The following is a 24,064-nucleotide window of genomic DNA, read 5'->3' on the forward strand; positions in this document are numbered from 1 at the left end:
GCTTCAGTTGAATGGAGTCGAACACAAAGAGATTTTATTCAGAGTGGCAGAAGGAAAAGCGCAAGCGATAACAATACCGAAGACAGAGAAAAGAACCGGAGAACTGAACCAAAACTGAGTCGAAATACAGAGCAGAGGCATATACGTCTGAACCAGACAGCAGAGAAAACACTATCTCACATTGGAGTTGATGCTCATGCGCATTACCACAGAGAGGAGGAGACACTATGTCTCCTGATTTGAAAGACTTCTTTGAAGAAAAAACTTGCACAATTCCTGACCCAACACTAGATGGCTTTATCATTGAGAATATAAAAAAAATTGTAACAGTGCATGTAACTTTGGGCGGGAATGATAAAGCCACAGCAAATATCAGTGGTCCTGATCTATGACATGTGTAGTCAAATAAGGAGAAAAGAAAAAAAAGGTGTATAAACACAAACAAAATATATAAAAATACATACACACACATCTGAAAAAAAGGATTTTAAACAGTTCTGTAATTTATTTAAGTTATGATTTGATTTACATGTTTTAGGTAATAGACAAAAATATTGACTTGCTACCTACTCTTAGGGAAATAAGAGCAACAAGGAAATAAGAGCAACAAAAAAAAAAATATATAGAAGAAAGAATTTTGTCCTGCAACCCTCCAGAACCAGGAACATATCAGGCTTAGTTATGCAATATAATGGTATCAAATTGTTCAATAATTCAAGGTATAAAAAACACGATTTTCAAACAAAATATTGTCAGAATTAAAGTTATATGTGTTTTCTTTACAGTTTTAAATTCCAGCTGACCAAATTATGCCTAGTGTTTGAATCGCAGCAACAGTAATCTCGCAATAACTTTTAGTGCAATCAGAAATGAAACTTCAGTACAGTTTTGAGAATTCAACAAAAGACAGAAAATAGAGATTGCATTCAGTACATTAAAATACAATAGCTTGGGTAACGGTCATGGTACGCTTTTTGCGAGTTGTACTTTGAACAAGCAGAGTCATTCCATAGACCGGTTACTGCTGAGGAAAGTAGTTCTGCTGGGGGTAAGGATATCCAGGTTGCTGAGGGCCAGGATAAGGTTGTTGTCCAGGTGCTTGGTACATAAAAGGGACAGCTTGTTGCCCATACATGTACGGATTATAACCAACTGGCATTGGCATTCCATAATACCTAAAGACAAAAATCAGAAATTTAATTTAAGGTACAATCACAATAAGATAAATTGTGGTTATTATATAAACCTAGTTGTATGCCCTTAATGGCTTACATGGAACTACAGGGGAAAAAAAGTTAAGGAACGGTTACAGATTGGATTTCTGGTTGGCAGAGGTATGCACCCTGTCCAAGCAGTAACCACAATCCTAGTCAGTGTAAGTCAGATGCACACCCTAACTCAACCTGTGTTCACCCTCTGGTAGCTTGGCACAGAGCAGGCTTAACTTAAGAGGCAATGTGTAAAGTACTTGTGCAACACTTTAAACAGTAAAACAGTGAAAACACCACACAACAATATATATCACTCCTGGTTAGAAAATAGAGCTTAATGTAATGAACAAAACAAGACCAAAATGACTAAAAACAATAAGCAGAACTGAAGAATTTTTAAAGAATATCTTGCATTATAGTGCTTAAAAAGGTCAGGCCGACCCCAATGGAGCATGGGCCGGCTAGAGGGACCAGGTTTGACCGGCTGCAAAGTACCTTTGTTGCATCGTCGACGGAGATGAGATGCAGGAAGCAAAAGGGTGATGTGTTATCGTCAAGCCGCAGGAGGAAGGCAATGTGTCGGCTTTCATCTGTGCAAAATTGAGGCAGCATTGGGAATGGGGGTGATGCCATGTCCTCGAGGAGATGCGTTGTCGTTGAGAGAGATGAGCCTTTCTGAGCAGCACAATGGCGTATGTAGTGAATCAGCCACTTTTGTGGTCCGACACCCTATGATGACCCTCAACCACCACCATTCTGTACTGACTTAAGTGTGTTATGTTACCTTAGCCTTAATGTAGGATGGGTTTGCATATGCCTGCTTTTCTTCTGCCTTTTAGTGGAATAGTCTTTCCAAGAATAGAAGGTATGGGATGTTGAGGTGCAGTGTTGTGGGTGGTGGTGCACACATGTGCTCAATGTTGTATACTGTGGGATTAAGTGTATAATGTTATTTGGGGTAGGTGAATTATGACTTTGACCTATTGGCTTTGACATAGTCTAATGTCATTCTGACTTTACCTTGCTTCAAACTTTTCTGTGAGCACAGTGGTGCTTCTAAGTTGTGTGGATGAGAATTATAGGTGCGGACTATTGCCTTTGACAGGGCCTCATGTCCGTCTCTGCCTTGCTGCTGCGTGCACAGCCGTGCTTGCAAGTTGTTTGGGTTATTCACATTCAAGGTCCTGAGCGATTGTTTTTGTTTAGTGTACTGTGGAAGGCCTTGTGAGAACTTCATCAAGACAGAGGTTGGAAGAAGTGCGAATGGAGGAAGAGACTTGAGAGCTCCTTACTGCCATGGAGATGCTTGCTTGGAACTTGGCCAGTTCTGGTAAAATTCCTCTGGTGGTGGGAGGAGGTCTTTCACGAATCTTCTAGTGTGTTTATAGCGGAGGGTTGCAGGCTGAAAAACTGGGAGTTTGGATTCCGAGCGAGGGCAGACGTGTCTATCTCGGATTGAACCCTGGCTTGCTGAGCTCTGATCCCCGGCTGTAATTCCCCCAGTCAGAAGTGGGCAGTGTATGCACCAGGTGATGTATTGAGTTGTGTGGTTTTTTGATCATTGGAGGTGTTTTCTTTGTGGTGTGGGAGGTGCACATCCAGAGTACTCCTCTGCTCTCTATATATGTATATCTTTCTGATCTCTTGCAGGACGTCCAGTGTACCTTATCTTATATCAGTTATTGCTTGTTTATTAATCAGTATTATAGTTTGCTCAGTTATTGATTCGTGCCTTTAGATTATAGGTTTGCTACATATATTTGAATATGTTCAATCATATTATTGATATGTTAGAGTCTGCTATGTTAGGTGCATTTGGCTTACTGTGTGATGCTATTTACTAATAAATACATCCCAGATATACCAATTCGTCTTTTCCTTGTAGCAGGAGGTGTGGACTCTTCTTGGCCAAGTATTCTGTTGTAGAAGGATGGGTGAATTCCCTTCTAGCAGGTAATTGTGTTATAGGAAGTTGGCGCTACTCTTCACAAGTGATGCGCAAATTATTGTTTTCTTGCCTTGCCTTGCCTTGCCTTTGGGGGAGTGTTGAAAGTTTGCCCACCTTAGGAAGTGCAAAGGTGTAGTATATTTGCCTCCCAGGTGGGAGTGCAGGGATTGGGTGTGGCTTATTGGTGACAAGCCACATTCAAAACAGCGTAGATGGTGGATTTCTAATGGAGCTGCACTTTAAACCCACTTCCAAGGGCGCAGGACTGGATTGGCACCACTTGGCAGATCAAGACTCACAGATGGCAGAGTCTAGATACTGTAGCAGGGTGGTTGGAAGTCTTTGATGTCCCTGAAACTTCAGAATAGGAAGTACGCTTGCAAGCCCTTAAAGTCACTCTGGGTTCAAGTGGTGCAGGACCAGCCCTCCTCACCCAGGCAAGGAGGGCAGCAGGCAGGTCAGCACACCAGAGAAGCAGTTCTTCCAGAGCAGCAGTCCAGCAGTGTGTCAGTCCAGCAGCAGCACAGCCATCCTTCCACATGGCAGAGTATCCACAGGTCAAGAAGTTAACTGAAGTGGTAGGGTCAGTAGTCCAGTTCTTATACCCAGTGGTTGGAAGTGGAGGATACTTCAAAAAAGGGCTTTAAAGTGCACGGAGACCCCACCCAAGGTCTGCCCTGGCACCAGACTCAATACAGGGGGTAAAGCAGTCCTTTGTGTGGGGACAGGACAGCATATTCAGGTGCAAAAATGAGCCTGTGCCCAGCTCCTCCCTCCCATCCAGCCAAGGATGTCCAATCAGGATCTGTATGGCCCATCAAGTCACACCTAAGCTCCCTTTGTGAGCGGCTGTCTGGAGAAATGCACAAAGCCCAGCTGTCAACCACCCCAGACATATATTGGAGACAGGCTGCAGGCACACAGGACTAAGAGCAAAAAATGCCACCTTTCTAAAAGTGGCATTTTTACAATTGTAATTATAAATTTGACTTTAGCAGTTAAGAGGCTTTATCATTACAATTCCATCGGTACTAAACATTTCAGCTCTACCTCCTTTCAATTAGGAATTACACTTATTAGATGAAACAAGGAATCCCCAATATTAGCCTATGGGTCAGGTAGGCCTCACAGTAGTGAAAAACGAACTTGGGAGTTCTTCACTACCAGGACAGTAAAACTTGTATATGTCCTGCCTTTTACTTACACAGCAGCCTGCCCTATTGGCTCCCTAGTGTCTACCTTAGGGATGACATATGTAGCAAAAGAGGCGTTTGAGGCTTGGCAAGGGTCTTTAAATGCCAAGTCTACATGGCAGCGTAAACTGCACACAAGCTTAGCAATGGCAGGCCTGAGGCATGTTTAAAGGGCTACTCAACTGGGCGGTACAATCAGTGCTACAGGCCCACTAGTCACACAACATTTACAGGCCCTGGGCACATGTAGAGCACTTTATTAGGGACTTATAAGTAAATTAAAAGGTAATCTGTGGATAAGGTAATATTACCAAGTTTTATGAAGATAGCACATACACTTTAACACTGCTTAGCAGTGGTAAAGTACACAGTGTCCAAAAGCCAACAGAAACTTATTCAGCAAAAAAGGGAGGAAGAAAGCACAATGTTTGGGGGTGACCCTGCTGAAAGGGCCATTTCTACCAGGAACATTCAATAAAGCCATTGAGAACTGGTTCCTCTGAATACAATCAAGTAGTCTTAAGCATTTCTCTACAGGGTTTGACTACAGTGCAGGGCGAAAATCAGAAACAGTGAGGTCATTTGCTGCCCAAATGGAAAAACATTCTACATGGTGGTGTGAATGAAAGTAGATGCATTCCTCCTTCAGGACAGAATTGTATTAAGTGGTGATGCTCCTGTACCCCACATTTCACAGCGGGAAAGCCCACACTAAGTTGACTGCAATGTATACATAGCACCAAGGAAGAAGGGCTCATACTCCCATACTAATAAGTGAACAATCACTGCTGTTTGAGAGATGAAAATAATAGTGTTTCATGTACTGCGCTCTTTTTGTGAACCCCACTCGGCGGAAGACCAGTTCTCTAAAATTCAGAGACTGAAAAAGCTTTTACATGTTATGAGTTATTTGTTTATTCTGTGGGTGTGGCGAGACCAAGACTCTGAACAATGGACTATAACAAATGATTGACTACCTTACGCCATACGCTTCATTTCTTTTTTTGAGAAAAGTCAGTTTTAGCCTAGTCAGAGAGGCTTTCAAAGTCTGGATGAAAGCACAGTGTAAGACCTGGAGATCTATTCTATAGGCAAGCAGTTCAATCCCTTGCTCAAATTAAGAACTGCCAAGGGTTTGACAGCTTTGAAAGGTTTAGCTGGGAGCAAATTGATACCTCACTCTTTATCTAGATATACAATCACATCCCAGATAGTAGTTAAACAATCCTACCAGATACAGTGAAAAAAAGAGTTGGGCAAACACTTGAAGGAGAGACTATCCATAACAATATACCCCCTATATCCCCCTGATACTACTAGTAGCTAAACTAATTACTTTAAAAGCATGGTAAAACATATACATTCTCTAGAGACAGATATCCATCCTTGTTGACACTCCGGTGACAAATCCTGCTTGATTGTCAAATCTGCATGACAGGTCTGCTGAGTTCACAAAACAGTAGAGACACATTTAAAAGGGAAGATAAAAGGATGCCAAGACAATTCTTGTAGATCCACTCTGACTGCTGAAAGACTCTGCTTTTGTCGTAACAGACTTATGTCTCTGGGTTTGTTATGGATACAGAGGATGCCTCAAACTGGATTATAGGGATAGATGTGGGAGGGCACTAATATTTCTCTCTCTCTCTCTCTCTCTCTCTCTCTCTCTCTCTCTCTCTCTCTCTCTCTCTCCCTCTCTCTGAGATCCGAGAGAAGCCCTAACGGACTGTATCTGCTAACTATTGCACACAGGACAAAGAAGTGGACTTCAATGGTCAGTTGGCTGACCTCCTGCGTGGCTACCTTCTGACAACAAGCTGCATGAGGACTTTTACTGGAAGTATCCATCTGACCAGTGGAAATTGGACTTGCACTGGACACTGCAGTCGGCCTTTCACTGACACTGTGAGTCTTTAAGTCCCTCATTTGAGGTCCTAGGGAGGCAAGAGGAGAGGCTGAGGGATTAGAAGTGTACTCCTGTGGTTGACTGAGACTTAATGGACTAAGTCAGAAGTAAAATCTTTTACCACAACAAGCGCAATTGGTTTATCTGACTCGGGCTGCACCTAGGTCCCAGTCAGCTGTGATCATTGACTATCATTGTCACTTTATGCTTCTTGGTGCTTTTTCTACTTAACACTTTTAAAAAATCATATCTCTGGGTGCACTTATTGTATTTTTGTCAGTTTGCTGATTTTGTGGTTTGAGATTGTTATTGCTTTGCAATTTGGCTGCATACTGTTTTGGTACTGTATAAATACTTGGTCGTAGGTTAAGCCTGTCAGCTCTGGGCCATAGGTACATGAGTGTTGAGCGAAGGTTAATTAAGTGACTGTGGGAGTCACCCTGATGAAGCTTGTGATTATTGCTTGAGGTGAGTAGGTGGCCTACCCAAATAATACTACAATTTCTTACAGTGGGGCTTGGGGAATTCCATCCTTATTTGAAAAATGACTGCTTCGAGTAGGTCATCTTCCACATGAGAGCCAAGCAGGGACGCTTATCACTTTATACAGAGCATTTGACTTCATGCTTTTTAACCTTAACTGAAAGGAACCAAACAATTAACTTGGGAGGATGGAGGACAGCCCCATTCTTGAACTAAAGCCTAAAAGGTTTAAGCAGGTTTCTCTGAGAAATTCGGTCCTTACCCAAGGTCACTGGCTCATGCAACAGGCTTCCCTAAAGAGGAAATGTATGTAAATATTTTAACAGCATTAAAATATTAAAATCGAGTATTAAAACTTAAAAATCCCCACACCAATTAACTAAAAAGAAGAAGAAAGCAGTAAAAATCTTTAAAGGACCTCAGGGTTAAGGAATTTTTCAAGGAAACAACCAAAAATACTTAGGGAAAACAACTGGAGGTAAATTATAATACAAGTTAATGAGATAGGGTAGATCACATCCTAGCAATCATATGCGGTCAACCAGCAGCAGCATTAGGTTGAAGAGATACTGCAGGCTCGCCTGAGTCACATTCTCGGACAGCAAACTTTACTGGCATTCAAAATCCTTCAGCTGTCAGGGGCTGCTACATGTAAAAAAAACCTAAAAACTAAAAAAAGGCTCCAAAATGTTGGGTACCTTCTTTTCATGGCCTTGTGGTCCCCTCAAAATTCATTCAAACGCTTCTAGAATATCAAACCTGGGACAAGTGGCTGACAGTGTCATGTCTTTTTCTGGTAAGATTAGCACCTTAACCCAGCCCTCAGGAGTAGAAAAATGCTTAAGTACCAACTTAAGCTGAATAAGTTCTTGCTGGATGCTCCAAGTACTCCCATGCCTACAGCAGTTTTTCTGGGGGGACCCAGAACATATATACAAGAGGAAACAGAATTATCTACCCCTTTTCTTAAGGTTCACAGCACCAGGTCCAACTCCAAATGGTCTTACGGCTGGTTCCTCCTTGAAGATACCCTCTTCTTTATGTCCCTGTGGGTACCGGTATACCAGCTTCCCTAATCCTTGGAAGCAACCTTCAGGGTTCTGGGTTAAAGTGAAAGCAGAATACATGTACTGAGTCCTTCAGGAAAACCAGATATGGTGTGCAGTTGTGTTCTTCTCTTTCACTAATCCAATGTCATCAGTGTATTGCCTTTGAGAGGGGGGAGGGGGTACCCAGTTCACATTTTTTGTAGTACCCATCAGTTGAAGGAAAATACTGAACACACCATGGATTCATTCCCACGCTTCTAAAACTAGTAAAGCAATTCCTGTTTAACACGTCAAAATGAACAGCCTTTGTAGAAATCATACATGAAACAATAGTACAAGAAATCAAAGTTTTCCAAGGGATTAAAATTGCACTCTTAAGTACACTTTTGCTAAGATGCAGTCTGTACCGGTTTCTTAGGCTTGGATAGAAACATATCTTATTTAAGAATGCAATGGCCACTTTGTAAGTGGAAAGCTGCCATCAGCCCTGAAGTAAAGCCCTTTGGGTGCCGTTACTACCAAAATCTTCAAATCTAGCAAGACTTGCATGTTTCACTTCGGAGTCTGGGCCTTGGGGGCACACTTAACAGGTGACCTATTTATTGTTACAAAAGTCCTTGCATATCATTTTTATTCTGACTAGTTATCACTCCAGGGTTACATAGCTGCTTGCCAACTTTTAAAATGCGTGGGTGGTGTAAAGTCACATCACCCCACACGATGCATTTGACATTTATGCCACTAGTGCATGTTTTGCATACACTCACTGCGGGATTACCTAACAGTCAAATAAGTAAATTGGTGTTTGCCAATGATATGTCACCTTTTAAATGGTAGAGCACAGGGAAGGGGCTGTTTAGAAGTCTACAACTGCTCAGAGCAAATGTATTCCAGCTAGTCTGTCAAAAATTTTACAAAAACTGTGAAAGCCCACATGAAAAAGAAAAAATTGCTACACTAAGATTGTAATGGAAACTCAAAGATAGAAGTCAGGGCAGCTCTGGAAACAATGGAAAACCAAGAGACATTCATTGAAGATCTCATTAATATGTTGTTTCTTCTCTCTGGTCAGTCCTCAGGAAATCTTTTCATTGACCCCAATTGAGCTCTGTCATAGCACTCTAGCAATGCAGATGCACTGAAAGGCTTCACAGATGTAAGATATTCCACAGGCTTTGCAATCTATGACATGCAGATTGTTCCCCTCTTTGGTGGTTGGAAGTCAGAGCCAAATAATATTTCCTCCTGACTAAGGCCATGTTTGAGTCCGGCAGGTGACCTAAGGGTTGAAAAATTGATCTTAATCTCAAACCTTGTATTTCTTTTTTTTTAGTTAAGGAGTTGGTGGTGGAGGCTACATTTAGGATTATTCCTATTGTAGATTCAATGAAGTGATGAGCTCCAGACAGAAGTTGGATCCCACCTTATGGTGTAAGAGTGGTGTGATTGGTGAGCTGGTGTTTTGGAAAAGTGTTGAATTTTTGTAAAGTGACGAGATGTAGACTAGACTGAAGTCCTACAACAAGAGGGCAGAATCTGCACTTTAGGTCTTTTGGTCACTGCAGAAACTTACTTTGGTGTGTCTGGGGGTCCACGCTCTGAGGTGCAGCATACTTCTCAATAAACGTTTTCTTCTTCAAAGGTGAATAATCTGCTGATTACACTGAATCAGATGAAGGGGAATGCCTAAACGGCTAAGTTGCTCAAAACTTCAATGATTAACTTGACATATTTTAGGGATTCTCAATTAAAGATACATTCTCAACATCAAAATGGAAAACATTGCTAGAAAGCATCCGTTTGAAGACAGCCATACACTTATTGATAGGAAAATAGTTATGATCATTTGCAAAGTGTTGCTTCTCTAATCTCGCTCTTGAAGTATTCGATGAAATAACATGCCACAAGGAACTGGAACTGTTGCAGGACACACACGAGACTGGAGATCTAAACTCTCACACCAATAGAAAGCTAGACTCCTCTCTCAAAACCACGAAGCTGTGTATTCTGCGAAAGTGGAGAATAAGGCTGCCGCCATATGTCCTAAAGCTACAGAGACATGGGCATCATTAGAAAAGGTGACTGATAAACGAAATGGTCACCTGTCTGTACTTGAGGACATCTGGCATCCCTTTCTCCAGCCGGCCGGCTGAATGAGACTGGACTGATATCTATATCACCTGTTCTTCAGTTGCATGGATGAACAGAAGACAACACACACAAAGACAACAGACAACACACACGAAGACAACACACACGCTTTTAGGATTTTCTTTTGCCGCAAAAAGAACACCTTACAATAAATAAGACCATGACAGAGTTTGCTGTGGAGAACCAAAACTTAAGATGAAATTTCCAGTGAACTGCATCTAAACAGTAAGTACTCTAAGATGAGGAGTGATTCAAGACAAAACACGAAAATGGAACCATTTTCATATCAGGAGTGACTGGGAAGGGCACGAGCCCACACTAGTTCAGAAAACTGAAAAAAATGAGGAAAAAGAGGAGCGTCTTGGGGGAAAAGGGTTTCAGTCATATAAGATCATAAGGATTAGGTGAGAAAACAGCACTATTCCCAAAAGAAGACAGATGAGAACTTTCTTTCCATAACAAATAGAACTTGGCAGGAGGAAAAGTATGCACACGCTGCTTTGTACTTTGCGCACTTTTAGTTTTGCAAAAGAACCAATTATTATTTGGAGTTTAGATAGGGAACTTTCCCAATTACAATAAATGGACACCTATGAAGACAACGGTATACGAGTAAGTCCCTTTTTGGTGAGATCTACTCTGAGAATTATTTATGATTGTGTACATTTAGCAGGGTGAAATACATCCTCAGGAGGAGGGGGAAAAGTTAAATAAAATCCGGATATTCCACAAATGTTGACCACTTTGTGTCTCTACACACACGATGTAATAAGAATATGGAAGTTTGTAGTGATGAATATGTAATAGGAAAACATTGCATGGTATTTTTTCAATACAAATGAGTTGAACAATAATGCGCATATCAGAGTAGGCGCTAAAAGAATGGAAGTAGATTTACATTTGTTTATAAAGATGTGTTAGACCTGGCATCACTGGCGCGGGTCTCCCTTCCTCTTTTCGCTTCCTATCTTTTATGTTGGCTGGATTTAGATGCTCTGGGCGCTGTGCCAATGCTAATCAGTGCCACAGCACGAATGCTCCCTGTGTAAAGATGACTGTATGAATTGGGATAACCATAATTGGCTCGTTTGGTTTACCTGTCAGTCCCTAGTATAAGCGCACTGTGTGTGCCATGGGCTGGTAGACCAAATACTGCTGGTGGGCCTGCAGCGCTGATTTGCGCTACCCACCGAAGCAGCTTTTAAAGTATGTCTGTGTAGCATGTTCTAATAGCGAGTTACCCTCCATTTCACTGTTTACTATTGTGAGGCTATCCGTTCTCATAGTCCAGAATGGGCGGGCTGAGTATTACATTCCATAATCCTACCTGCCCCCAGGAACCTGATAGGAAATTCGAATTTGATATGTTTAAGCTCAGGACATTGAGATGCATCTTTTAGTAAGGATCATTTGCATATCCCGTGTTCGAAAATGCTTCTTCTAGAAACGAGGTATTTTCTTGCCTAAGCTTTCCTGTAGGCTTTGCTAGTATGTGTATTGGCAGTCTGGTTTTGGAGCAGCAGGGCCAGCTGGGTCAGACCTGGCTGGAGAGAGAGAGAGATCGGCATTCAGAGCATGGGGAGGGGTGACTCTCTGATCTGAGCAGGGCCGTGCCTGGCAAGATGAATGATGGCTCCACCTCCCACTGGTCGTCTGATAACAGACGCCATGATTCTCAAAGGGCAGGATGTCGCCTCGTAAACCAAGTGCTCCCTGACCCCACCGAACTGGTTCTGGCTGGATTCAGTGATTTGTGACTTTAGAGAACAAAGACTTTTTAGGTATAAAACGCTACGCTGACACCTTTTTCAAGTATGTTCCTTCTGGATGTCAAGACAAAACTCTGTCCGACTGAACAGAGGAAAGGACTTTGAAACTTTCAACAAGCTTGCTGAAGAAACTATCCGAGGGCCTGAATTGAGAGCGCCTCCTGCTGAAGTCTCAGGGACATTAGACTTCACTCCGTCAGCCGTCTGAATTCCTGTGCGAGGCATTCTACTTGAAGGTGAGGCCTCCGTCGAGTAATCCGGAGCCTCTAGTTCTACTGTGAGTAACGCGGACTGGTAACCCTTGTTAACTCTGTGTGGGCCGCCGCAGCTAAGAGAGCTGCCGCCGCTGAGAGCCCACCTTAATTTGAACCTCTGAACCTTTGCTGAATCTGTGTGGGCCGCCGCAGCTAAGAGCTGCCGCCGCTGAGAGCCCGCCTTAATTTGAACCTTCGCTGAATCTGTGTGGGCCGCCGCAGTTAAGAGAGCTGTACCCGCTGAGTGCGCGCCGTTGTGCCAGCCTGGTCGAGATCATCCTTTGTCCCGTGGGCCGCCGCAGCTAAGAGAGAGCTGCTGCTGCTGAGTGCCCGCACTTGCGTCAGCTGTGCATCATCTTGACTTGTCCTGTGGGCAGCCGCAGCTAAGAGAGCTGCTGCCGCTGAGAGCAAGCACGTTGGCCAACTTTGCATCATCGTGATTTGTCCTGTGGGCCGCCGCAGCTAAGCGAGAGCTGCTGCCGCTGAGTGCCCGCACCTTTGCATCATCGTGATTTGTCCTGTGGGCCGCCGCAGTTAAGAGCTACTGCCGCTGAGTGCCCGCACCTTTGCCAACTTAGCATCATCGTGATTTGTCCTGTGGGCCGCCACAGCTAAGAGAGAGCCGCTGCCGCTGAGTGCCCGCACCTTTCCCAACTTTGCATCATCGTGATTTGTCCTGTGGGCCGCCGCAGCTAAGAGAGCTGCTGCCGCTGTAAGCCCACCACGGAGCTGCACAACGAGAGTCATCGCCACCACCAGCCCGGGCCGCCGCAGCCACGTGCTGCTGCCGGTGACAGCCCGCTTGTCCCCGAATCATTGTGAGTGCACGTTGCGGACCACTGCAGTCAAGAGTTGCGGTCGCTGGGAGTCCACCTGTCACCGTCTCCGCTTCCACAAGAAGTTGCATGCTGTGTTCCCGTCTAACGGCAGGTATCTGGTGCACAAGGGGTTGCGTAGACCCCGGCCTTGAACTCAGTCAGTGCCACATTCTGGTGAATACGTTATTGCCTTTTTTAGTCATTACTGATTTACGTGCATTGGGGCTTGTTAAAACGCTTTGAGAGTCTTGTGTTAAACCTTAGATAAATATACTGTTTTTCTATACCTACTTGAGTTGTGTCCTTTTGTGGTGTCGTTACTGCATGGTCATAAACGCTTCACACACTTCCTCCGAGATAGGCCTAACTGCTCGTGCTACGTTACCACAGGGTTGAGCAGAGGTCATCAAAGGGGGTAGCCCACTTGCCCTGACTTAGGAAGAAGGGTCCCTATTTGGATATTTGCCAACTAGAGACCCCCATTTGTAACAAGATGTAATTCTGTATTTAGGTCATTATGTACCTCAAAGAGATTATGAATTAATACATGGAAATAAATGATGAAAATGTGAAGGCCAAGTGTATATAATTTAAGAGCCTTGAAAATACAGGCATGTGAAGGGGGTACTCTGTTTACTGTTTCAGGGACAAAGAAGTGTCATTACTAGTAATTTACGTGCTCCTTTGAATAAAACAGTTGTACCGTGAGGGAAGGACCAAGACTGGAAGACTTATTGCTGCTAAATTAAGGGCTTGACAGAAACAGATCGCTTCCATTGCGACTATGGAGGGACTCTTGTCCACTAAAGAAACTGATATTAAAAAAGCATTACAAAAATATTATTTTAAAAACTCTACAGAGCTGAGTTACGGGATGAAAATGCAGTACTGGAATATGTTAAAGATTCTAAACTCATGTTTAACCCCCGCTAACTAAGCTGGTACATTTGCTCCCATCCCTCACTGACAAGCTGGATACATTTAGCCAGGCATGGGGTTTAAAAATCAACCTACAGACATGCCAAACGCCTAAATGTATCAGTTCCGGTTGACCAAGAAAATACAATACGATCGCATTGCCCTTTGACGTGGGCTAGAAAACACATCACATACCTAGGGGTCTAGATATTCTCTTCCCTGGAAGACACATCCCATGTTAACTACACTGAACTAAGCTTCCTTGAATCTGAGCAGCAGTAATGGCACAACAGAGGGCTCTCCTGATTCAGGCGTAGTGCTGCGGTTAACGTGACTGACATACCAAAATGTTTATACCTGGAATAGATCCTCCCTGCAACTTCCAAAGGGTATCCCAACGCACCATTTATGCATCTACAAAAAAGTGGGGTCTTTGCCACCTGTCCTAAATTACCAATATGCTGCTTGGTACATAGTCGAACAGGGGTGGCTGGCAAATGAAAACCTGGTGTTTCATAATCACCTAGGCTACCCAAACTTTTTTGCTCTTGGGGCTTATACTCCTCCCCTACTACAAAAGATGCAGGGTCTTCTTATGAAGCAGTTATGTATAGCAAAGGATGATCCAGGTATCCATCGCCTAACCCTGCCTTCCATTTTTTCCCCAGGTATAAACAGCTCCCAATATCTGGCAAGCCAGATGGCCAACTTTAAACGAACAGGGAACCTCTTCGACATCCAAGGACTCAAATCATATGAACAGGTCAAGCTTGATTCTGGCCTCCCCGAATCTGAAAGATTGTGTTACTTTCAGATGAGGCATAATGCACTGGGCGACAGATAAGAGGGCAGCTCAATCAGGCGCTAGAGCTACAACCTATTTGAACTATGGTTTTTCTTGAAGGATGACGGCAAACACCTAGTATCTGAAATATACAAGGCCCTCGGTGATGTTGCGTTTCAGGTTGGGATAGCTGGGCAAAGGAGATGGGAACCGGAGTTTAGGATGACAGTTATGACTAATGATTGGGCGTAGGGGGGGGGGGGTATTTACGAGACTAAGACTGAGCACATACAGTACTGCTGTGAGGAAGACACTCAAATGATAACCTACCGGTACTACAGCCCAAACAGAGTACATAAATGGGACCCTACCGTATCTGACTTTAGCTGGAGAAACTGTGGTATCTCTAGAACCCTCCTTCATTCATTTTGGCGTGGTCCCAAGCTCCAGCGATACTGGACAGACGCCCTTGATGACACTGATCAAATGTTTGATGTTATTGATAAAATACAATCATACATCATTCTTGGGATAGTTGATTGCCTCTCTTATCCAGTAAAGTCACAAAGAGGTTGACAGATTACTCTACTGCTGTGAACTGCTAAACAGGAGATCCAGGGCCACTGGGGCAAAGAATACAGATCCAATCACTGATCATGGATGTATCGAGTGTGGGACATGCTTGGCATGAAACATTTTGAAGGAGCTGGCAGGTATGGAAGAGAGATTTCAATTGATGCGGCAATTGTGTTTATTATTGCGGCATCAGAGTTCAATTAACTAACTTGTCCCAAATACTTAAGGGTCCTGCACATTGGTGGCCGACCTGAATTAATCATTATCCGATTCGAGACATTACTGGCGTGTCCATTTTGATTAAACTGTTCGGTATTGTGGGGTAGGGGTGGGATTTATTCACGTTATACGTTTCATATCTTTTATTAACACCCATAGTGAACGCATTTAAGGATTAGAGACTGTGACACTCGTTATTCTCTAGACGTTTTTGCCTTTTTCTTTGCACTTTACTAAGACACACTAGTCTTGAGATGAAGATGGGTGTATGTGTCTCTTTATAAATTAATAAACAAAGTTAATCCTAAAGTTTGAATGTTCATTTCAGGTATCGGTGAGGGCACTAGGGGCATTTAAATAGGAGTCACCACAGTAATGGGGAATCGCAAAGATCAGGAGGAAAGAGTTCTGAACTTGTGCTAGTGAAGAAAACTACCGTAGTAGGGAGAATGGGAACTGTCATGTCAGAACTGGGGGGAAATTCTACATGATAAGGAAGATTGGAAATGGGGGTGCATCACATTGGGATTGAGAGAGAGAACAACACAACATCAAGTAAGCCAGAGATCTGTCAGACATGGCGGTTATCAACAGCATTTTACTTTCAGCTGTATCCTCCAAAATTATTTTACGTTTACTGGACCTAAGGGCCTCACAAACAACATCAATAAAATGGGATTTTAACAGGGATTCCATGTCGACCGAGGGGAGAACCATACCTGGGATAGTTATGAAGATACTACACAGCTAGGACTTCGAATACCACAAAGACTGCGAGAACAGAAATGTATCAAATAACACAAAAAACGACAGCACAGATAAATAGCAAGTACTAGGATGCACAGGCACAACAATAGCAGTAACGTGGTCTAAAAGTGAAAGTTTCAAAGTTTCAGGTTTACCCTGGGTATCCTTGGTAGGCTGGGTAAGGCGGCCCCTGGGCCTGTGATGGCGCAGCAGTAGTTGCAGCCGCAGGCGGTGTAGGCATTGGAGCGGATGCAGGTGCAGAGGTAACTCCCGGAACCGGATGTGGGAAAGAAACAGCAGCTCCTGATGTGGGAATAGATGGAGGTGGAGGTCGGGCAGGTGGCTGTGGCTTAGGCTGCTGAAAACAAAATGTGCGAACAAACATTAAAAAGGAGTAACGTAAAATACATCCAGTGTAAAAATACTTATATGTGCATCTTAATTCAAAACACGGGTAAACGAACGTTGATCTAACAGTTTAATAAATTGGTTACATAAGTTATAGAACAATTATGCTCATGGTAACATTACAACACAACACGCAGCAAGACGGGAAGGCCTACAATGGTTTCAATGTGTGAAATGTTAATAAACAAAAAACAGTCATAAGCAGAGCGCCCATGTGAATTTTCAGCTTGCACAATCAATACAATGTCGTGGGGTGGGGCGTTGTTGGGGGAAGCATTCCAAGAATTATCTATTATATATACTACAGTATTTTTCTTTACGCCATATAATCACGAGGCACACAAAATCACTAAAATCTTCATCTGTCCCCGTAATTCTACATAAATTAACTGCTATTTTTCGGGTCAAGTAGGTACAGGTTTCAATCAAATTCAATAAAAACTATCCGGAAACGTGTTATTCAGAAGCAACTTGGTTGTGCGACTCAGGGCCGGCTTTAGCACTGGTGGCGCCCTGTGCTACAATGTTAGTTGGCGCCCCCCTCAATGACCACGTCCGCCACGGATTCCCTCACTACCACCATTTGACAGTGCCCCTCAATTCTATAATTTAGTTTTATAGCATCACTCATACTAGTTTAAGATGTTAGAACACAACATCACACATGGATTGTACAGAGACAATCATACATGTGTAAATCAGTGTATAGGAAAGGTTACATAAAACAGAGGCTTACAAGGAGTAGGAGTCACATGTCATCCATACTGGTAGGCCGTATAGTTTAAGAGTCTTTGGTCTGGAAAAGCACAAATTCAGAATTTAAAATGTAACACCATTGTTAGATGTTTTCTTTAATAATAAGAATGTATTTTTTCCCAAATGAACCCCTTTTGCAATATTAGGACAAGAAAAGATTGGGCAAAAAATATATAGCTCTAATATGTTCCTTGCAGGTTGCATGCAGCTCTTTGATGGTTGTTAATAGCTCACTGCTTTCTATCAGGATTTTAACTTATAAACTGCAAGTAACAAGGATCTCTGATGCAACAGTAACTCATTGACATATTTATATTATATGCACTTTGTGATGTGAAAGGGACACGTTCTTCGCATAAGTCATATTAACCCTCTGTGCTATGATGAGTCAACACGCTCACTAGACAAAGCTCCAGGTCTCTCTCCAGGAAGAACATTAATCACCGGAGTTGTCATTTTTATTGATGGCTGAATATTGCTGGGACAATGTACGCGGTATCAGGTCTTTTAAAACAATAAACACGGCGCCCCCACCCCAAGTCAGCGCCCGGTGCGATCGCACCGCCCTAGAGCCGGCCCTGGTGCGACTACAGTAACGCTGTTTCACTTCGTATATCACTTATGACTGCTACTGGCAAGCCCTGCAACACGCAACGTCAGTTTTTTAGGCTAGAGAAATCGCATTTTCCACATTCCTTTCTGTCCACTGAAGTCATCCCTACATAGTCATTTCACCAAGCTACAGTTCTTGTCCCCTTAAAAGCAGCAAGTGCATGCTAAATGCAAGGTTTTCTTCACAATATTATTTACTGCCATTCAGCAAATCAGCATGCAGCCTTACAGGAGGCTTGAAGCAAAGCACACCGAAAATGACAGACATATGGTGTTTTTATAAGTTATAGGAAGACAGTGCTTGAAAGGCAAGTCATGAGGGACACGATTTAGTAGCCTAATAATTCTACTTCTTATACGGCGCACAAAGTACCACTTTATTGTAGCGTACACAAGGTGAAGAAAGTGTACTTCCCTATAGGCGCCATGCTATGTTGGCCGGTGAGGACAGGGCCCCGGCAGTACCTTAAGCATGGAGCGCTCTTACATTTGGTGGGAACTTGGAAGGCGTCCCTCTATACCGAGAGCCGGAAATTACGAAACCGGGGACTGAAGAGCTCAGGGAGACAAACCTTTCAAATGAGGTTCTGCTCACTGTACCCTGGAATGGCCTTGTGTCCTTTAGCAGTTACATATCTTGTACGTGAGAGATGCTGAGGCCTGAGAGGTAGCCTCAACATTAGCACCGTCACTTTTAAAATCCAACCACCTCACGCGACACGCTGTACGTTATCCATCCTGCGGAGCGTCACACCACTTCCGCATTCATTGCAAGCCTTCACAGCAGCCGACACGGACGCACGCCGTGTTTCGCCACATCGGTTCCAGCCGCCCGTGGCGGAACTATGCCGAGCCCCACTTCGCTCGTATAAGCGAGCACACTAAGACGCTTCAACTGGACACCTCATTTACTCCAGATGCCGGACTGAACTTGATCGGTGTGTCTATACTGCCGCGATTGATTCCAATTTTGCCCCTCTATCACAGTAAGACTACGAGGAACCACCAAATTCCCCACTGGCCTTTCAACGATACTGCCTTGTCGTTACATGCGCTAGCACACCGAACAGGTGCCCCTCAGGCTGTTTTTTCGCACCAGCCCATCCACATTGATTCATTCAGCAGGCTAGCAGGGGAGCTCATCTCCGTCTGGCGGCCATTGGACTCCATACCCCCGCCACCGCCGGTTGGGCCCTGCCGCTGGTGGGCAGAGGGCGCCCTGTCTCCCCCCGTGCCTGGGGGCGATTGCGGGGTGACCCCGCTGCACAGGGTGAACCCGTGGGCCCGCTGTGGGGGACGGTGGTGTGACAGACCAGGGACTGTGCCTGCGCTGACGACGTCTGTGGGAGTGGGCCGCGCCGGAGCGGCTCTGGTGCGGTGAGAGGACGGCCCGGCCCAGACCGGGGCAGTGGTGTTTCCGGCGGACTCCTGGCCTCACCCCTGCTGAGGGACAGCAGTGCCTCTGTTCCTCCTTTCCTCTGGACCCTCCGGACCTTGGCCCCGCGCCGGCCGGTCGCTCGGCAGCGGGGTGCGGCTGGCCGACAATTCGCCATACCGCGCCTAGGCACCGGCGCACACATCCCGAGTGCAGTCATGGGCAAGGACAGGGGTGCCAAGTCGACGACCACGTCCCACCAGACCAAAATCGACATTTCACGAAACCCGATCCCGCGGGCGGAGAGGCGGCGTCAAATCCTAGCACAGACCTTGCCGCCATACTACAGGCCATCAACGCCTCCCGCGCGTCCCTGGAGGGGCTGGTCGGGGAGGTGAAGGTGGACGTTACGCTCTTGCGACAGGATCTCCGCAATGCCACGACCCGCATCACGGAGACGGAGTCCCGGATTTCGACGGCGGAGGATGACATCCGGCAGCTCCAAGTCCGGGAGCTCACGACCCATTCCAAGGAGTTGCATCGGCGGGCGGAGGATGCCGAAAACCGGACCCGCCGCAACAACCTCCGCCTGGTGGGCTTTCCGGAGGGGGTCGAGTCTGGCCGCACCGACGACTTCCTGGAGAAGTGGTTCAAGTCTTGGATGCCGGCGGCCAGCTTGTCCACCTGGTTTGAGGTGGAGAGAGCGCACCGGTCGTTGGCCGCCAAGCCTCCGGTGGGAGCCCCCCCGCGCCCCTTCCTCTTGTGGATCCTCAACTTCAGGGACAGAGACGCTATTCTAAAGGAGGCGCGGGTGCAAGCCCCCTTGTCCTTCAACAACCACACCATCATGGTCTTCCAGGACTACACCCGAGAGGTCCAGGAGCAACGCCGCTCGTATACAGAGGTGTAACACAAGATGCGCTCCCTGGGTCTCTGCTACCAACTCCAGTTCCTGGCACGCCTCCGCGTTGTCTTCCAGGGTAAGACTATTTTTTGACACTCCCCGGGCGGCATGGACCTGGCTCACCGAGGAACCACCGTTGCGCCAGCCCGGGCGGGTGTCGCAGGCTCGGCGGCCTTCGGACCAAGACACAGCCAGGCTCCCGCGCCCACGACGCAGGAGGCGCACGCAGTCCCGGCGGCCCCAGGGTGGGGTGGCGGCTGGGCCTCGATCCGCGAGTGTGTCGGGGAGGAGACCGAGGGACTCATCCGCCTCATCCGGGACATCCTCTCAGGCGGCTGGGGGCTTTTAGCGCCGCTCACTGCATCTGCCGGACCCGTCCCCGACCCCCCTCCCCACGCACATAGACCTCTCCGACCTCTCCCCTCAGCCCAGCCCTGTGACTTTTCTTTGTCCTCTGTCTTGGCAGGGGGTTCGACGGCCTGGTCCCGCTGCGGGGGCCTCAATCTCGGACTTGGATTCAGCGGCCTCCCGCTCTTGTGTAGTAACCTCGGACAGAACACTTACATCTGTACTAATGGAGGGGTCCACCACGCTCTTTACACCCGAGCGCCTCTGCTTGGGGCCTTGTAGTTTGTTAAAGTTAGGGCGACAGATGCTTCAGTTCTCGAAGTGTAGGGTGGGGGGTGGGGTTTTGTTGGTTGTTCCTCCTAGGGAGGGTCTTCCCTTTAGTTTGGGTTTGGTTCTTCTTGGGCTCGTCACACAGCAGCTTCCTGCGAGCGCCACTGTATGGCTCCACACTGACACTCACATGCACTCCGCTAGCGTCCGCTCTCAGCCGGCCTTCCCTGGCTCCCTTCAGTATGTCATTTGTTCTCCCTATGGTGCCTGTATGCTCCTCGTCCCCTCCCCGCACGCCCACGCCGCTCGGTGTCCTCCAAGCGCCCCACAGGTTGTTCCGCCCCCGCTGCGACTCATGCCCGTTGCTTCCATGGAAGACTTAGTCCCCAAGGCCCAGCTGCGCATCCTGTCCTGGAATGTTAACGGCCTGTTGGATAGGCTCAAGCGCACTGCAGTCCTTAAGTATGCCCAGCACGTAGGGGCCGATGTGCTCCTGCTTCAGGAAACCGATCTTCTCGGTGAGAAATGTCCCTTTCTAGCACGCTACGGGTATGACCGGGTGTGGCACTCTGGGTTTTCCCGTGGCTCCCGCGGGGTGGCTGTCCTGCTGCGCCGCTCCCTCCCTTTTGTCCTTACGCGGGCGACCCACGACCCTCATGGAACCGGGATTGCTATTTGCGGCACACTCGACGGTAGGCCGATCAGCTTCCTGTCGCTCTATGCGCCACCCTCCGGACTGTCGCTGGCTTTATCCCACGCCGCCTCTCTGCTGGAGACTTTCCCGCTGGGTGCTATTGTGCTTGGGGGGGATTTCAATGCCGTCTCGGCCCCTCAGCTGGACTCGTCGGGACCGATTTCAGATTCCCGCGCTGCACGAGCGAGGCAGCTGGCGGGTTGGGCCGAGGCCCAGGGCCTATGCGACGCCTGGAGGCTTTGGCATCCTCACACTCTTCAGTACACCCACACCTCGGCCGCTCACCACTCTCATGCGCGTATTGATATGATTTTTGTCCCCCCCCCCCGCCGAGTGCGGGGGCGTCCAAGATGTCCGCATCCTCCCCAGAGGGATTTCGGATCACTCGCCGGTCCTCCTGGGTCTAGGCCCTCCGCCACACACGGCCCGGCCGGTGTGGCGCTTTAACGCTTGGTTCCTCCAAGACAAGACACTGCGTAAGGCGGTGGGCACTGACCATTAGAGGTGTGGCTAAGGTGCATGTGGTGCGGCACCGCCAGACGCAGCTGCAGCAGCTCACTGCCTGTGAGGCCCGGGCGCTGCGGTTGGAGCAATCTCTCTCTGAGCTCGACGACTCGGCTGTGGACCGGCAGCTGAGGCTCCTTCGCCAGGACATTCGTCAGCGGTCCCTCGAGGCGGCCAAGCTTCTCTGGCAATCTTCGCTGGCGAGGGTGTATGGTTGGGGTGATCAGAACGGTGCACTGTTACATCGCCTGGCCACCTATCCCAGGACGTCGCGCATCATTCTGGCGATCACCGATTCCGCAGGCGTGCTCCAGTCCTCCTCCGTGGCGATAGCAGCAGCTTTCGCCCAGTTCTGGTAACGTGCACCTCACCCAGCTTCGGCCGGACGAGTGAGAGAGCCTGGAAGCCCCCATTTCCCTTGAGGAAATTGGGGACGCAATAGGGCGTACGTCCACTGGGAAGACCCCGGGACCTGACGGCTTCCCCCAAGAATTCTATGCCGCCTATAGGGATAGCCTGGTCCCGCGGTTGCGAGACCACTATGCAGAGGCGATTGAGAAGGGTTCCTTCCCCCCCAGAAGCTGACCTGGCCAAAATTGTGGTTTTGCCTAAGTCCACGCCACCGTCCACCGACAGAGCGGCTTACCGCCCGATCTCGCTCATTAATACTGACGTGAAGCTCTATGCGGCGGTCCTGGCCCAACGGCTTCGGCCCTTTTTGTCGACCCTGGTCCACCCGGATCAATGTGGCTTCATGCCCGCTCGGGGCACCCGCCATTGTCTTCGCCGCCTCCATGTGGCCCTGGCCCACCGCCATCGACTGACTCCATACCTCGCCCTCCTTGCCGATTTCGAAAAGGCTTTCGACTCAGTGGGGTGGACCTACCTGTTTGACGTCCTGACCCACATGGATTTTGGCCCCAAGTTCGTGGGGATGGTGCGGGTCCTCTATGCCCGCCCCCGTGCCAGGGTATTGGTTAACGGAGCGCTGTCGAGGCCATTTCGGATCGGCCGGGGGACGCGTCAGGGATGCCCACTGTCGCCCCTTCTCTTCGTGCTCGCGATGGAGCCCCTTGCTGCCCTGATTAGAACTGACCCCCTCCTTCAGGGCTGGGAGTGGCCTGGCCTAGAGGCTGACAAAATCGCCCTCTACGCGGATGACGTCCTGCTGTATCTTGGTAACCCGGCGCGCTCCGGACCCCGTGCACTATCCATCCTGGGCCGCTTCGGCCGGGCGTCTGGTCTGTCCCTCAATTCGCGGAAGTCGGTTCTGGTTCCTTTGCACCCCTCCCGGGAATGTTTTGATTGGCAAGCGACCATCCCCCTCCGCCGGCTATCCTTTAAATACCTGGGCATCTGGGTCTCCCTCCTCCCGGAGCTGAGCAGGGCGCTTAACGTGACCCCCCTGGTCAAGAAAGCCAAGGCAGACTTGGCGAGATGGCACCAGCTACCCCTCAATCCGCTGGGGAGGGTGGCCCTCTACAAAATGATGATTCTTCCCCGGTTTCTGTATGTGCTGCAAAATACCCCCCTCTCCTTTCCGCGACCTTGGTTTCGCGAGCTGGACGGGATGGCGACGAGATTTCTCTGGGGTGGTGGGAGGCCTCGGTTGGCTCTGTCGACATGCTGCCTGCCCACCTTTGATGGGGGCCTGGGCATGTCTAATCTCTACCTCTATTATCTGGCCACCCGCCTCCTGGTCATTCATGACTGGTTTGGGGGGGGGCTTTTCCGACCCGGCCTACAGGGTGGAACTTGGGGATCTGGGTTTCTCCGGTATTCAGGACCGCCTGTACGCCTGTACGGCGCCTCCATCCCTGCCTCCTATCACCAAAGCAATATTCCTGGCCTGGCGAGCGGCGCTCCGTCGCACCCGATGGACGGGGAGGCTGACCCATGTCACTCCTCTGTGGCATGGGACGTGGTTGCCGGGGGTTGCGGAGCTGGAAGGCTTTAAATCATGGGATCTACCTGGCATTTCCCAGCTGGGGGACGTCTGGCGGGGAGGGCGAATGTGTTCCTATTCTGAGCTGCAGGCGCGCTTCTCCCTCCATTCCTCCCAATTCTATAGATACCTCCAGCTGCGCCACGCCATACGCACCTACACCCCACTGGACGTCCGGCTGCCGGACCACAGCCCCCCGGAGGCTCACGTCATGATGGGCAA

General features: G+C 47.6%; 1 protein-coding gene across 2 annotated transcripts in view; it reads right to left on the reverse strand.

Moving 5' to 3' along the window:
- Nucleotides 1-485: 485 nt before the first annotated feature.
- The window catches only part of PDCD6IP (programmed cell death 6 interacting protein), a 450,822-nt gene continuing 427,243 nt past the window's right edge, over nucleotides 486-24,064 (reverse strand). For both annotated transcript variants that reach the window (XM_085607570.1, XM_085607569.1), the window contains exons 17-18: nucleotides 16,182-16,384; nucleotides 486-1,175 (exon numbers count right to left, since the gene is read on the reverse strand). In XM_085607570.1, coding sequence (XP_085463696.1) covers nucleotides 1,019-1,175; nucleotides 16,182-16,384 — 360 coding nt within the window. In that variant the 3' untranslated portion in view covers nucleotides 486-1,018. The remainder of the gene's footprint in view (nucleotides 1,176-16,181; nucleotides 16,385-24,064) is intronic.

The sequence above is a fragment of the Triturus cristatus genome, chromosome 5_2 (genome assembly GCF_964204655.1).
Source record: "Triturus cristatus chromosome 5_2, aTriCri1.1, whole genome shotgun sequence".
Lineage (NCBI taxonomy): Eukaryota > Metazoa > Chordata > Amphibia > Caudata > Salamandridae > Triturus > Triturus cristatus.